We start from the raw sequence: 13,734 nt of genomic DNA on the forward strand, positions 1-13,734 counted from the left end.
TGTCAAGGACAACCGGTGTCTTATTAAGGCTCCATTTTATATAAAGGAAAAAATCATACTTTAAATACAGCCATGAGGAACATCATTGCAGAGAATGTGTAGCTGAAGGAAACCTTCAGTTAGTGAGAACTGTAGCCCCAGACAGTGCCAAGTTCCTTCTTCCCTTTTCTCAGCTGACAGCTCTTGCGGTGGGTGCTTGGCTCTTAGCACTGGTGGTTCAATAAATAGACCTTCTGAATGCTAAATAAAATACATTATCGGAATACAAGGACTAATAATGAAACATTAAATTACTGGCAAGAAATTAAGGCCATTCTGTCATGCAACTGTGGGGATAATTGGTGAGTTAAGAAACACCCAGGGCACGCTAAAACCAGCCAGCATCCCTTAGACGTGACGGAGCGGTTTGATCATTGACTGCCGTTTCATCCTGCCAGTGGCTCGGACAGAGTGACCGGGAAGACGCCTTTTACCGCCGTGATTCAACAACCGCCTAACACTGAAGACCTGGAAGCGTTCATTAGCTTATTCTCAGTAGCTCTGTACCATCCTCAGAACAGAGAAAGAACTGGATGTGTGCCATCCGCTTACACTGGAAATGGTAACTGGTTATACTGTAATGAGGCCGTTACAAGTTAATGCTTAACTTGAACCTAAGGAAAATTGTAGGTAGAAAGAACATCACCCAGCAACACTCACTGCACTCTTCAGCAGATCCTTATCAATAATCAACATCAAAATACAGGTGGAAAAGAATTTCCATCTTAAAAAGTTTTTTTTTTTTTTTTTTCTTAAATATAACAATACATGGAAAACACATCAAATCCACCGGGTCTTTCCTAAGTAAGTGTCCAGTGCAGAAACCATTTCTAATTAATAAAAGAGGCAAAAGGCTCAAGCCTTAGGAAGGCAGCTACTGTGGAGAAAATTTTGGGAGCGTAACACTTTTGCTTACAGGGTTTAATGACCGTAACAGCATTTCTCCTTCAGGGCCAGATCTTCATCCCTTTCATTTCTCCTTCAGGACCACATCTTCATCCTTTAGGGCAAATTTTCTTCTCAGAACTTCTGCTATAAGAATGGCTGGGTCCTCCTCCTTCATTGAAGTTCGGCTTCTACATGCAAGACAAAAAGCGCAGTGTATTAGCGAAGAGAAGTGCCAAAATTAACGGTTTACAGCTCTGGTTGGAGTCGTTTAAGTATTTTTCTGCAGCCTTTATCATCAGCTTTTGTCGCAAGTGGAGGAGGTGCAAGACCACCACCACAAACCAACAAAAAGTAGTTAAAAATGCACCTTTCATGTTGGCTTAGACAACCTGGAGCTCGTTTTGTGGATCAAGGGGTATCCTGAAAAATCTCAGCAGCAAAGCTCTTTGTAATTTTCATTCAACTGTGTTAATAACAAGTAAGTAAAATAAAACTTCGTTTATTATTTACAGCCTATGTCCCCTCAATATAAATCTACAAGCGGTGTTTGAGTTGAAGTCCTGGAAGTATTTTTTTTTTTTAATGAATTTTGCTGTACAACACATACATGCTTTCATATTTAAATATGGGTAATTACAGGTATTTTAAAGGTGGGCTGGTAGACATTTCCCTCCACTTAGCTACTGCACACGAGTTTTTCTGTAGCATTCCATTACCAAAGCATCCCGCCTCCTTCAGCAAGTTCAGGGGAGCAGTGCACGTTAGAAGTGTTAGTGAGCTTATTTTACAGGAAGCCAAAACCCAGTTCTTTTTCCTCAGGTATCATGAATTTGCTCATTAAGGTTTTGTTTAGAACCTGTAATAATTTCAGACCTTAACTTTTTTTTTTTTTTTTTTTTTAAATAGCTGAAGTCCTCCCTTGGTCAGAAAACATTATGGGTGTTTTAAATATTCCTAAAAGAAAAAAAAAATCTGCCCCCCTCCCCCCCCGTATTTCCTTATGTGTTTGGGAAGGGGTTGTTCTCAAAGGAACAGCGAAGGCTTTTAGTATGCTGTGTAAGATGCCACTGAGCTGCTCACAGGTAACCCTTAGCACTATGTCGGAGTTAGCTGGCGCAAGTTCTTAACTTCCAGTTGCATAAATGCATCACTGTTTAAAAGATGATTTTGTAGCCAGAAACATGCCTTTGACTTCATCCAGACAGAACCGTTCCTTCTGAAAAGGGTGCGGAATAAAAAACAGGGAGCCCTCCCCAAACCCTTCCTTCCACATGGGCAAACCTGAGAATTTGCCACGCGTCCGTCGGCTGCCTCGGAAGAGGGACGGGGGGGAAATGGAAGCAGCCAGAGGCAGCGGCGACGCTACCAGCGGTGCGGAGGGACAGCGCTGATGCAGCCCCGAGCTGTGCTGCTCACAAGGCAAAGCTCTCCCAGGATGAGCGAAGAGACAGATAACCCGCACCGGGGTGAGGACAGGAACACCCCAAGGGGTACGGTGTCCTCCAGCGAGGCGCGACCAGCAGCGGAGCGCCAGCCTTCAATGTCAGCGTCTCAGCCCTTTACAGCCACTCGAAGGGCCAAGGAAATAATCACGGCAAAATTAAGTTGTTGAGTCCCGTAACAGCAGTACTTACAAGTGAACGTGTACTCACAGTCCCAGCGGTTCCTCACGCTACCTGTCCTTAACCCCACACCGGGCGCGCGGCCCGGCAGGCACAGCGCCCAGCCACTCCCCTCGCAGAGGGCACCACAGACACTGTAACAGGCTCTATTTCACATTTGGTGAAACATGCACATTCTGCAAGCGTTTCTCACGCATTCCTGAAGCTTCCAAGGTTGTGTTTAAGCACCAAGTCCTAAATAGGAGCATCAGAGAAGCATCGATGTAGTTAGTGCGTTAAGCATCATTTGGTACCTTCATCCGCGTAAAAAGTACACGAGCCTTTTAGGTGTTGCGAGTGCTGCGCGCCTACGCGCGCACAACTGCTCTGTGTAAGCTCACGGCACGTGGCGAGGTGAGCGCAGCTGTAGAAGCATGGGGCTGCTCACAGCTGCATCGACACTAGGGGACCGTGTCTAGGAATTAAAGCTCATCGAGTAATGAACATCAGTGATTTATTTAATGTCATTTTTCAACTACCTCAGATTCTTCAAACAGCTTTAAGCTGTAATAACTGTATCCTAAACCATCACTGTTGCATGCAGGAGGCAGAGTTAGAGGCTGAGAGAAAGAGATAAGAGGAAAACAGTTCAGCTCCAGCAAGAAACAGTCTCCAGCTTTTCTACCGAAGCGTTCCTAGCCTTGACGTGAGCAGCAGCGTGCCCCAGCTCCCGGCTAATCAGTCAAGCCGTCGCAAGGGGAGAAAGGGGTCCCTGTACTGCACCCCAGCGAGGAGGGATTTGGCAGCTGTCCCCATCCCCCCAAGTATTCTAGAGTACAAAAGCCTTGCTCTCCCCCATCTCCTGCAACCTTAAAAAGAATCGACGCTGTCAGTAAATCCTCTCTGTGCACAAGCCAGCTCTCCCTCCCACTCGCTCACACAGCTTCTCTCCCAGGGGGACAGCAAGATCAAACACCTTCATCCATTATTAGTTGTTCTCATATGTTCTGTCGAGGAAATTCAAGTACAGTTGTGACCCGCTATATCGCGACGTTCCCTGTCACCTACATGCTGCTTTTCACAGTGGACCCCCAGGCAGCACCAGGCTCCTCGTGACTCGGGCAGCGCCGGCAGCAGCCTTGGTGGCACAGCCAGGCGTGGGTAAGAAACGCCTCCATTTCCCCGCCACAACCCGGATTTGTACAAGGTTTTTTCCCCTGATTTTTTTTTCCCTATCTTCACCTGGCACAGGTGGTGGCAGTTTTCTTACCCTGAAAAGTCTGCTTCCATAGAAGGCTGACATACCAGTCTGCGCTAATTAGAAGACTGGTAATTACATTTGCACATGTGAATGCTTAGTCCTAGAGGTACAAGCCTTTCTGATAAAGCTAAAACATTCCACGTCACAACATGAAACACCTGCAAGCTTTTCTGGATTTAATATTTAATTGAAGAACCATTAGAATGGCACAGTTCTAGTCTTGGCAGTAAGTTGCCTAAAGCCTAACCCAAACCTCTGCTGAGCCAACGTGGCCGAGCCGCACACAGCAGCAGGTATTTTTCTTGAGAATTCTCTCTCCTTTTGACTAATAATTCAGAATTATTTTTGGATGCTCAAAACACTGCTTTGCAACAGACAGGAAGAAAGAAGAGGAGCAATTCATCTGTGGTCCATGAATTCTATGCACCCCCAAGAAAGATTACAGGCATTTATATAAAGCAAGTGAGCATTTAAGCTTTGAGTAGTGTTAGGAAAACAAGAGCAAAAGGCTACACTGTGTGAATTATGGATGCGTAACACTGTACTGGCATGCTGGATGCAAGCTGAACATGTTTCTCTCATTTGACTATATAATTTTTTCAGTGCTGAGAATTTAATTTCTTTTAAACTGAATTAGGCATAGAAATTGCGAACAGCCATCACACAACATGGTATTTTTGGCCAGGAATCTTACTCGCACAACATAATGGCTGGAGAGATCCTTGGGCTGAAAACTGTGGAAACTGAACTTTATCACTGTGATTTCATATGTGAAAAGAAGCCGTACAGCTAACGCGAAAGAAGCCACTTCATCAGCGGGGCAGAACCCTGCTGTACAGCAGCTGGCCTGTCAGCAGCTCGAGGCATTCTCATGATCAGTGCGTAAACCCATCACGAGACAAGTGAAAACTCACTCTGCCCACGCTCAGAGCTGGGCCAGATGCAAAAGCTGAGAAGCCGAAAAGCTCTGCGTGTGAATTCCTGCATGTGCCAGGCTGAAAAAGCTGCTGAGCTTCCCAACTGCTCGGTCTGCGCACCAGCACCTGGAACCACCGCAAGCAGAGAGCGCGGTGTGGCCCTCACCCTGACGGTTGCCAGTACACACGGTTCTGGTCTTCATCTGGGCAAGCGCAAGCTTTTTCTCAGGTGGCCAAGTTGAAGCAGCCAAACATTGTGCTAATGGGTTTAAATTCCCCTCCATTGCTTTCTATCCAGGCCATCATTAATAAAACCGCCCAGAAATGTTAAGTGTTAGCAAGTTCTGCTATAAACAGGTATTTCCCCGCTGTGAATCATGGATATAAAGCAGCACCAAACAAGCAGTGAATGCCATGTCTGGTGTCTACAATGATTTGACAGATTAAAAAAAAAGAGATAAAATCAAGAGAGTTCAGGAAGCACTTACAAGTCTTTGCTCTGCTTCATCCTATGGATGTCTTTAAGAATGCCCATCATATCTGCAAAACTGCTGGCCTTCGAGAGAGACACAGAATCTTCCTCGTCAGGATCCTTTGGTTCTGGTTTACAACACTCGGAGGTTGCAGAACAAAGCATGGAGACTGACGGGAGCTCGGGGCTTTCGAGTTCTGCCTCCTCCTCCGTGATATCGCTAATGACAAAGGAAGTTGTAGATTGGAAAGAGGGTCCAAAACAAGGTAAAGGAGAAGATGCATTTGAACTTCCTGGAGATAATAAATCTGGTGTTAACGAAGCAGAAGCTGAAAAAGAAAACAGGATAGGTGGATAGATAAACTAATGCCAAACCATGTAGGTATTTTTTTCCCCAAAACAACAGAATATAAATCAAGTGGCACCATCAGCCAGCCTCCCTCATGCTATGAGAAAACAAATCCGTCATATTCTCTGTTACCCTCCATGTCCACTCTGCTTCCTGTGACTCCATCTTGCAACACAAGACCTTCTCCCACCTCTTCCTCCTCTCCCACCTTCTCCCCCCTTTTATCCCACCAACCCCCTTACGCATCTCCATTCCTATGGTGCTCACCACCGTACCACCCCTCCAGTTCAAACACTGCACCCCCTCCCTGCAGAAGTCAGGCACTGTTTACTTTTTCCATGTTTACAGATAAGAAATGGAGGAGCAGAGATTTAGTTGCTGCTCGGGGTCAGGGAGGAAGCCCGTGTCATTTAATAGGTCTTAATTGTCTTAACTTTCCTCCTCTTTTTCTTCATTGCCTTGAGAACTGCTTGCCCTTCTTTTCCTTTCAGGCTCCTTCCCCCCTAACCATTATGCCTGGGGAGAACGCAGAGCTGGCTCAGGAGCTCCAGCGTTTTACTCTAGAGGGTCACAGCAATCACTCTGTGACTGCAGGCATTTTGACCTGTTTTGCTTTCCATCGCCATCTGTAAAATGAGAACAGCATCCACCTATTCCACAGGGAAGATGGGATTTATTTGTTCACGTGTTAAAATGCGGTGAGGATAAGAACAGCTATATGAATTCTGAGTGTTATCAAGTGAAAATGAGTTAGGATATTTCCAGTGTAGAACACTAATGGAAAACAACCAAAAATCCAGAAAAATGCTTAGTGCACATCTCCTTGAAAGAACCTTCCTGTATGGAAAACAAAGTGTACCGTACCGCACTAAAGCCCTTGGCCTCAGGAGTAAACTTGTAGATAGTTATCAATTTCCAATTAAGGGATTTCTCTAACAGTATATAATAAAGCAGATTGCACAATATTTCTTTTTTGACATCAATCTTTCTAAAATAAGCCTGCTAAACAGTTATCTCCTCCATCAGATTACCGAGCTACAGCTAGGCCCTAAATCACAGCTCCCCGTTATTGACTTAGAGGACGCGAAGTCGATATGCGCTGTTCTCAAATGCCAGCTGATAACAACCAGGCATGCTGCTGAGTAGAGCACGAGAGAAAAAGGTATTAAATGATTAAATCATTTTTCTCCCATCTGGATCTCTAATTTTCCTCATTATTACTCTCCCTGAATTAAAATGGACTTCTCTAGCACACAGCTTGAGCAACTGTCGAGCTGAGACAGAACTTAGAAGGAAAAAAAAAAAATCAATCACAGAATTTCCCCTGTTCTTTATTTCACTTTGGTTGTTCCTCTGTACAAAAGAAGAAAGAGGACACAGGCAGCCTCTCTGAAGGGGACACCTGCGATGCCTTGTTTTACGCTTATTCCCTGCAGAGTTGAGGGAAACACGGCTCCCCCACCCCCGGAGCGGCTTCATTTTACCACGCTGCTGTAAGAGTCGAGGCACGTCTGTGTCCTGTGACAGGACCAAAGTGACAAGAAATGCCGGCACGTGCATCACCTCACAACAGCCCTTTGCCACGGAAGTGAAGAACTAGCTCAGCTAAATACAGCCTCACACACTAAAAACATCGTATATATTCTCACGTGGTGGCATATATATTTACACTATTGATATCAAACCGATTCTTACAGTCCACCGACCACCACATGGAACTGAAAAAGAACCCCAAATCTCTCACGCAGAAACCACCGTTCCAACTAAATCAACCACCACAACTCTGCTTTGTGTTCAAATGCGTTTACGGCTCGCAGAGAGCTGGACTAAATATAAGCAGTCATTAAAGCTGCAAGTCCCTTGGGGCCACACTAATCAGACAACCACGTCGCCTTTCCCAGATCATGAGAGATTTGGTCTCATGCACACGCTATGCAGCGCAGCACAAAGTAGTAATCTGGGAATTAAAGAAAAATTTTTGCTTTCAGATGCAGGATAAGGAAGGTTTCATCAGCCACTACTACCCATCATAAACAGGAACTAACGCGCCTGATATCATTTCAAGTGTGGCACAATCCTGCTGTTGGGTTTTTTTTTTTTAAAGTAATAGGAAGAGTTACAGGTCCTCCTTTTCCTCTGGAAAGCAGCCGTAATACAGCTGCCATCTTAGTTATTGGCAAAAGTATTCTGCATACAAGAAACGCACCTTTTCAGAAAAACTGTCTTCAAGAAGGACTAAACTCCTTTAGTTTGCAAAACTGTTCAATGTTTTTGAGCTGGGAGATCAACAACTCTGCCTTCTGAACCCTCCATGAATAGATACCAAGGTATTTTTATCTGACTAGTTTCCACACTCTAAACCAGCCACTGTTCCAGCAAGCCTTGCAGAACCGCTGGGTTTGGATTCTACCAAATGTCTTCATATTTTCAGAGCTTGAGTATACAGGAAAAACCGTGAAAGGAAGAGAAGTCTTTCCTCACTGTTCACTTTTGCGACTGAAACATGGCTTTTAGTTGCGTACAAATTTACTAAAAGAAATAAATAAATCAGTTCAGCTAGGCTTTTCCCCAAATACCTCATTTGCTACAGAAATGGCACTGTCGTTTGCACAGAAGAAACAAACACTAACACCTCATTCCCACCCAAATCAAGATGTAACCCAAATCAAGATGCATGGCTGACTCGGAGCAGGAATGGCAAGAATACACCAAATGTTTTCATGAAACACGGTGCTCGAGATGAGAGTTGGCCTCCAGATCAAATGCAGCAAATGCAGTCAACAAAGGAGCATTTGGTATTTCTTAAAAACAAGCAGGACTCCTCCAGCGAAAGAAGCAAACAGCTAAATGCAGAACCAGCGCTGAGCTGACGCCAAAGGCGGCATCTCACCAACGGGAGCCACAGCTCTGCTGGAGAAACGTGCCAGTCTGCTCTGCGTGGAGGAAGTAACACAGTTCACTAATTCAGCCCTTCTCGCTCAACAAAGAAAAGCTCATTCTATTCCTACCTGACTCTGCAGCGACTATTTTAGCTATCTGACTCCGAAGGTGACTCAGCTCATCCTGGAGCTCTGTTGTTCGGCTCAGTGCTGGTAAACCAGGTTTCTTCAAGGCGAGCAGCTTCTCCTCCTGCTTCCTCAGGTTGGGGACTGAAGCATTTCGCTGTATAACGGTGAAGGGACTCGGCTTCCACTTGTGCTTCAGCGGGCGAGTGTCACTTCTGCAGGACACAAACCTGTTGGTCATTTACATGGCCCAGGCCCCTCCGTGCCTCCACCTCAGGACAGCAGCAGACTTCCAACACAATGAATTAAGCCTCTGCGCCACGCCGCCGTACGCACCACCATACGTACCACCGTATAGACGCGCTCGCTGTACGTGCTCTCTGCGCTACAAGGAACAGAAATCATGACCCAATGGCACAAGATGTGGGGAGAGGGCTCAGGGACAAAAGTCTGGGCGTGCTCACGTGGTTTCAAGTCACTTCTCTCCTGGTAACTGCGTCTCCATGCCGGGCAGTGCGCTGGGTACACATGGGAAATGTCCTTACCTGTTAACTTTTGCCTGATTTCAAAGTCCATTTTATCTTTCACAAGACACCTATTACTACTGCCCTGCTTTAAGGGCAAAAGCTCAACTGACCAGAACCAAACATTTCAATCCCAGGAGAATTCAACTCTTCAACTTTCTAACCAAATGTCCTGGTTTCGGCTGGGATAGCATTAATTTTCTTCCTAGTAGCTGGCACAGTGCTGTGGTTTGGATTTAGGATGAGAATAACGCTGATCACACACTGATGGTGTAGTTGTTGCTGAGCAGTGCTTACGCCAGTCAAGGGCTTTTCAGCTCCCCATGCTCTGCCGGGGGCACAAGGAGCTGGGAGGGGGCACGGCCAGAACAGTTGACCCAAACTGGCCCAAGGGCCATTCCATACCATACGGCGTCATGGGCAGGATAGAAACTGGGGGGTTGGCTGGGGAGCAGCGATCGCTACTCGGGAACTGGCTGGGCATCGGTCGGCGGGTGGTGAGCAATTGCATTAGGCATCACTTGCTTTGTACATTATTATTATTACTGTTATTATTACTACTACTATTTTACTTTACTTTATTTCAATTATTAAACTGTTCTTATCTCACCCCAGGAGTGTTTCTCACTCTTACTCCTCCGATTCTCTCCCCCAACCCACTGGGGCAGGGGGGTGAGCAAGCGGCTGTGTGGTGCTGAGCTGCTGCCTGGGGTTAAACCACAGCACCAGAAAATACCATGGATCAGGGGGGTTACTCTGCACAGATCTTTCAATGAGTAAAAAACGGCAGGGCACGGGCTCTTAGCACTTCCTATGGGAATTGCCAGGGTCCTTTGTCCAATTTTTTTTTTTCCCTGTCTCTTGGGAAAAATGTCTTTCAACAGGCACCACCACATCAGATCTCGACAGGACTGGAAGTTGTGAGCATTTGATCAGTGCCTGGCCTATGCTATATGAAATAAACCAGCGTATAAAAATAAGGATCAGCAGACACAAGGAGGGAACCAACCTGACTCTGGCATACGTTTCTTCATCATCTGCTGCTATCCACACAATGTCTGCCAAGGTGGGGACTGGAGGGACGTCATTTAAATAGAGCTCCGAAACATTTGGTAGAACCTAAAATGAAGAAAGTTACATTAATGGTTTAGTCTACTCTACCCTTAATTGGTTTAATTGGTTTAGTGTGGACTTAGTAGTGCTGGGTTAAGGGTTGAACTGGATGATCTTAAAGGTCTTTTCCAACCTAAACGATTCTATGATTTTGTGATTAAGGAGATGGTGGTCCTGCCTCCCGAAGCCGCCCCAGATGCGCCGTGCTGGCTGTCAGAGCCTTCCTCCTCTGCACCGGGCCGGCAGCTGCATCTGTCAGATGCACGACAGCAACGCCGTTTGGCTTACGGAAACGTAGCGCTTCCGCGTGTCCGCTTCCGCACGCGTTCCTGGGCATGTCACTGTGCTCTGTGAGACTGAAGAGCGAGGCAGCAGAGGGGTACTTGATACAGCTTAGCATGCTGCCGAGGCCACGTGCAACACTTTGCCACTACAAGTCCCAGCGCTGTCCTTGAACTTAAACGGTGAGGTAAGCGTTTCCATAAACCTTGTTTTACTGTTTAGGAAACACAGGCCTGGCGGGCACGTGGCTTGCTGGAGGTCACACAGCAAAGCACTGGTTCAGCAGCTCCATGTTTCCATCTCCTTGAGCTTCCTAACGCAGCCTGTAGGCACTATCTGAGGAGGTATTTTCCTCAAGGTACCAGTGATCACTTTACAAGAACAGAATTTAAAAAAAAAAAAAAAAAAAGGAAATTAAAAAAAAATCTTAAGATTAACTATACTGCTACATGACTTTTGTGAATACAGCTCTGCAGACACAGGTGGCTGACACAACAGCAGCTCGTGACAGTGCCTCGTCCTGCTCTATACGCGACCACCAAATCCCCGCGAGTCCGCTTACCTCAAAGGTTGCTCTGGGACAGGGTTTTAAAGGGAGGTTTGACCCGATCCTCCTGACAACGCTGCGTGCTGAGCCATGGGGTTTGTTCTGCCAGATGGGGATCGTCTACAAGAAGACATGTGATATAATTAATATTTCAAGTCACTAGCCCTTCTTAAAATTTATTAAATTAGAAATTGCCCTATACAATCTACTCAAGAGCTCCGATCTCCGACTTTTTATTTGTTGAGTGATACTTTTAATTGGAAACCTTCTAATAACTAAGGCCCCGATTCCATAAAACTGTGTTTCAGCTGAACACACGTGAAAGTCAGCCAGTTACTAAGGAGCATTTTAAGGAGCATTTTAAACACAGGTGTAGTTATTTTCAGGACTGAAAACTAAAAGCACTCAGTGACAGACGCTGAGCTCCCAATGAAAACACGCCAAAAGGAGGAAAACAGCGTCATGTGAGGGGCCCAGAAGAAAATTTAAATCAGAAGAGAGTCTCATTTAAAGGACACTCTCACTTCCACAGGATCTTTAATACAAGCAGCTCTGATATCAAAGACTGGGAACGTTTCTTGGATGACGGCAAAGCGACAAGTGTACTCGAAGCCCATCCCAACTGAGGGCTGACAAGAAGAGCCTTGGGGGATGTTTTCAGGGGCAGCGACTGTTTTAGCGATCTCTGGATATTTCTGAAACCGATTCAAAAGGTGAAGTTCTCCGTCCTTTGACCGTCTTCCCCGCCGCCAGTTTTACGTCCGCCACAGGCTCTCATGACAGGAGGCAGCGCAAGGCTCGGGACAGTGAATACCACAATGACAAACCGGAATCCAAACAGGTTATTTTGCTCAGTCCGCCAACAAATCCATTAATTTATTTATTACCAAGGCTTCTTACACACGCAATACCTGAACGTCGGTTTTACACCCTTAAATTTCCAATTCTTGATGTGCATTTTCATATCGAATCTCTGAGCTGGGAGCGCACTGACTGCTGTGACGGCCCCGGGGCTGCCGGCCACAGGAGAGCCGGGGGGGACGGGGCCCGGGGCGGGGAGGGACGGGGCCCGGGTGCCCGCCGGCTGAGGGAGGCGTTTCGGGCGCCGTTCGCACTTACGGAGTCCGCTGCCATCTCCGGCTGTGGCGGCGGCGGCCGCCGGGGCGGGCTCAGCGCTGGGTGCTGCGGCTCCCGCGGGCGCGGGCCGGGCTCATCTTCCCCCGCCGCCCGCCGCTTCTCACTGCAAGGCAGAAGTGGCTCGCTGCCGGCAGCGCCCGGGGCCGCCCGCGGAGCCCCCGAGCCTGGCCCCCCCCACCCGCGGCCAGCAGCGAGCCCCCGCCCCTCGGCCGGTGCCGGTGCCCGCCCCGCTCCGCCCGCCCCGGGGCCCCGCCGGTACCTGAGGGGCAGCGGCGCAGCGCGGCCCCGCTCCCGGCCCCTCCGCCGCCATCACCCGGAAGCAGAACCCGCCCCCCCGCACTTCCGGCGCCCCCCGCACTTCCGGCGCCGCCCGCGCATGCGCCGCGACACGGGGCGGGGCCAGGCCCGCGATGGCGCCCGCCGCCCCCCTCCCACCTCCCCAAACCCGGCCCCGGTCTCGGCGGAGGCAAGGACTGCAGGAGGCGAGGGCTGGTGGGATGGGTTTAACGAGTGCAGCTACAGCCGGGGCCAAGGGCCCCTCACGCCAACCGGCACCGAACCGCGCGGGGCTGCCCCCCCCCCCCCCCCCGGGACCCTCTGTGACAAACATCGGCTCTGGCCCGCCGTGGGTTTCAGACCAGAGCGTCACAAAGCACAGGAGGCGGGGAGGGGGGGGAAAGCAGCACCTCCTCCCCCCCCGAGGCACCGCAAACCTATCCAAAAAACAACTTAGGAAGTGTACAAAGAGGAGACAAAAAGCTAGGCACCCGTTAAAGCCTCAGGCAACAGCTCCTGTCGCAGCCACCCGCGGCAGTGGCACACCAGTTAGGCGGGTTTGCGGTCAGCGGGTTAACGGGGGGCCGTGGGCGAGTCCCCCCGATCCCCCGGACCGGGCTGTTTGGGCTCCTCCTGCCACCCGACCCCCTGCACCCCCAGCTCAAGCGGCCCAGGAGCGCTCAAGGGCTGGCTGCGGGCAGGGCTGCGAGAACCACAAGCGAAAAAACAAAGTACTTCAGGGAGCCTGAAGGCTTTGCACGAGCCCGGGCTCGCCGCGGGTTCAGGCACGGGCCCTACTTGTGCGTGGGACTATGGCAGGCCCTGTCCCTGCCAGAGCTCTGTGTCTGCGGGATCAACAGAGCGACGCTGCCCTTTGCAGCTCCCAGCCCGAGGGAGAGGGGCTCTCCTGGCCCTGCAGAACCGCTCCTGCGCCTGGTTTTCCGAGCCTTGAAAGACAAAAGCAATCCCTGCTTGCTCGGCCGCTGGCCTCTCCGGGCCCTTCTGCTGCAAAAAAGGAAAAACAAATGGAATGAACTCTCCACCTGAGCACAACTGACAGACACCAAGTCCGAAGCCCTTGACCGAAGGGCTCGGGAAAGGTGCAACAAAAATACTTCACGTGAAGCTTTGTAAAAGCCAGAAGGGCAGATGTACGGGAGAGCTGTGCCTCACGAGGAGCCAGGGGAGGCAGGCACTCGGTCTCCTCTGCTGCTCTCCGCTCAGGCCAAAGTCCCTGCAAGGGACGAGACCGCCGGTGCGACAGGAGCTCGGTCTCGAACGCTGCCTGGAGGCTTTGGCGCTTTCCACACCTGAAAGCGCCGC

General features: G+C 48.9%; 1 protein-coding gene across 3 annotated transcripts; it reads right to left on the minus strand.

Moving 5' to 3' along the window:
• Window positions 1–35: 35 nt before the first annotated feature.
• Window positions 36–12,445, minus strand: MTFR1L (mitochondrial fission regulator 1 like). Of its 3 annotated transcripts, none has more exons than XM_075721864.1 (6): window positions 12,395–12,445; window positions 11,014–11,118; window positions 10,066–10,175; window positions 8,536–8,747; window positions 5,195–5,507; window positions 36–1,115 (listed from the first exon to the last, which is right to left on the minus strand). In XM_075721864.1, the coding sequence occupies exons 1-6, from the start codon at window positions 12,443–12,445 to the stop codon at window positions 1,010–1,012; spliced, it is 897 nt and encodes a 298-aa protein (XP_075577979.1). In that variant the 3' UTR covers window positions 36–1,009. The 3 variants fall into 3 exon arrangements, with proteins under 3 accessions (XP_075577979.1, XP_075577980.1, XP_075577982.1); XM_075721865.1 differs by lacking the exon at window positions 12,395–12,445 and adding an exon at window positions 12,118–12,150; XM_075721867.1 differs by lacking the exons at window positions 36–1,115; window positions 12,395–12,445 and adding exons at window positions 2,658–2,783; window positions 12,118–12,150.
• Between the last annotated feature and the right edge of the window lie 1,289 nt (window positions 12,446–13,734).

This window comes from Pelecanus crispus, chromosome 16 (genome assembly GCF_030463565.1).
Source record: "Pelecanus crispus isolate bPelCri1 chromosome 16, bPelCri1.pri, whole genome shotgun sequence".
NCBI lineage: Eukaryota > Metazoa > Chordata > Aves > Pelecaniformes > Pelecanidae > Pelecanus > Pelecanus crispus.

Excerpts from the sequence above, each read along its gene's own strand:
- MTFR1L (XM_075721864.1), bottom strand. The coding sequence starts at position 12,445 with ATGGCGGCGGAGGGGCCGGGAGCGGGGCCGCGCTGCGCCGCTGCCCCT. Across the intron at positions 11,119-12,394 it reads GCTGCGCCGCTGCCCCTCAG|ACGATCCCCATCTGGCAGAA; the intron begins GTACCGGCGGGG and ends GTCTTCTTGTAG. Across the intron at positions 10,176-11,013 it reads GTCCCAGAGCAACCTTTGAG|GTTCTACCAAATGTTTCGGA; the intron begins GTAAGCGGACTC and ends TCTTCATTTTAG.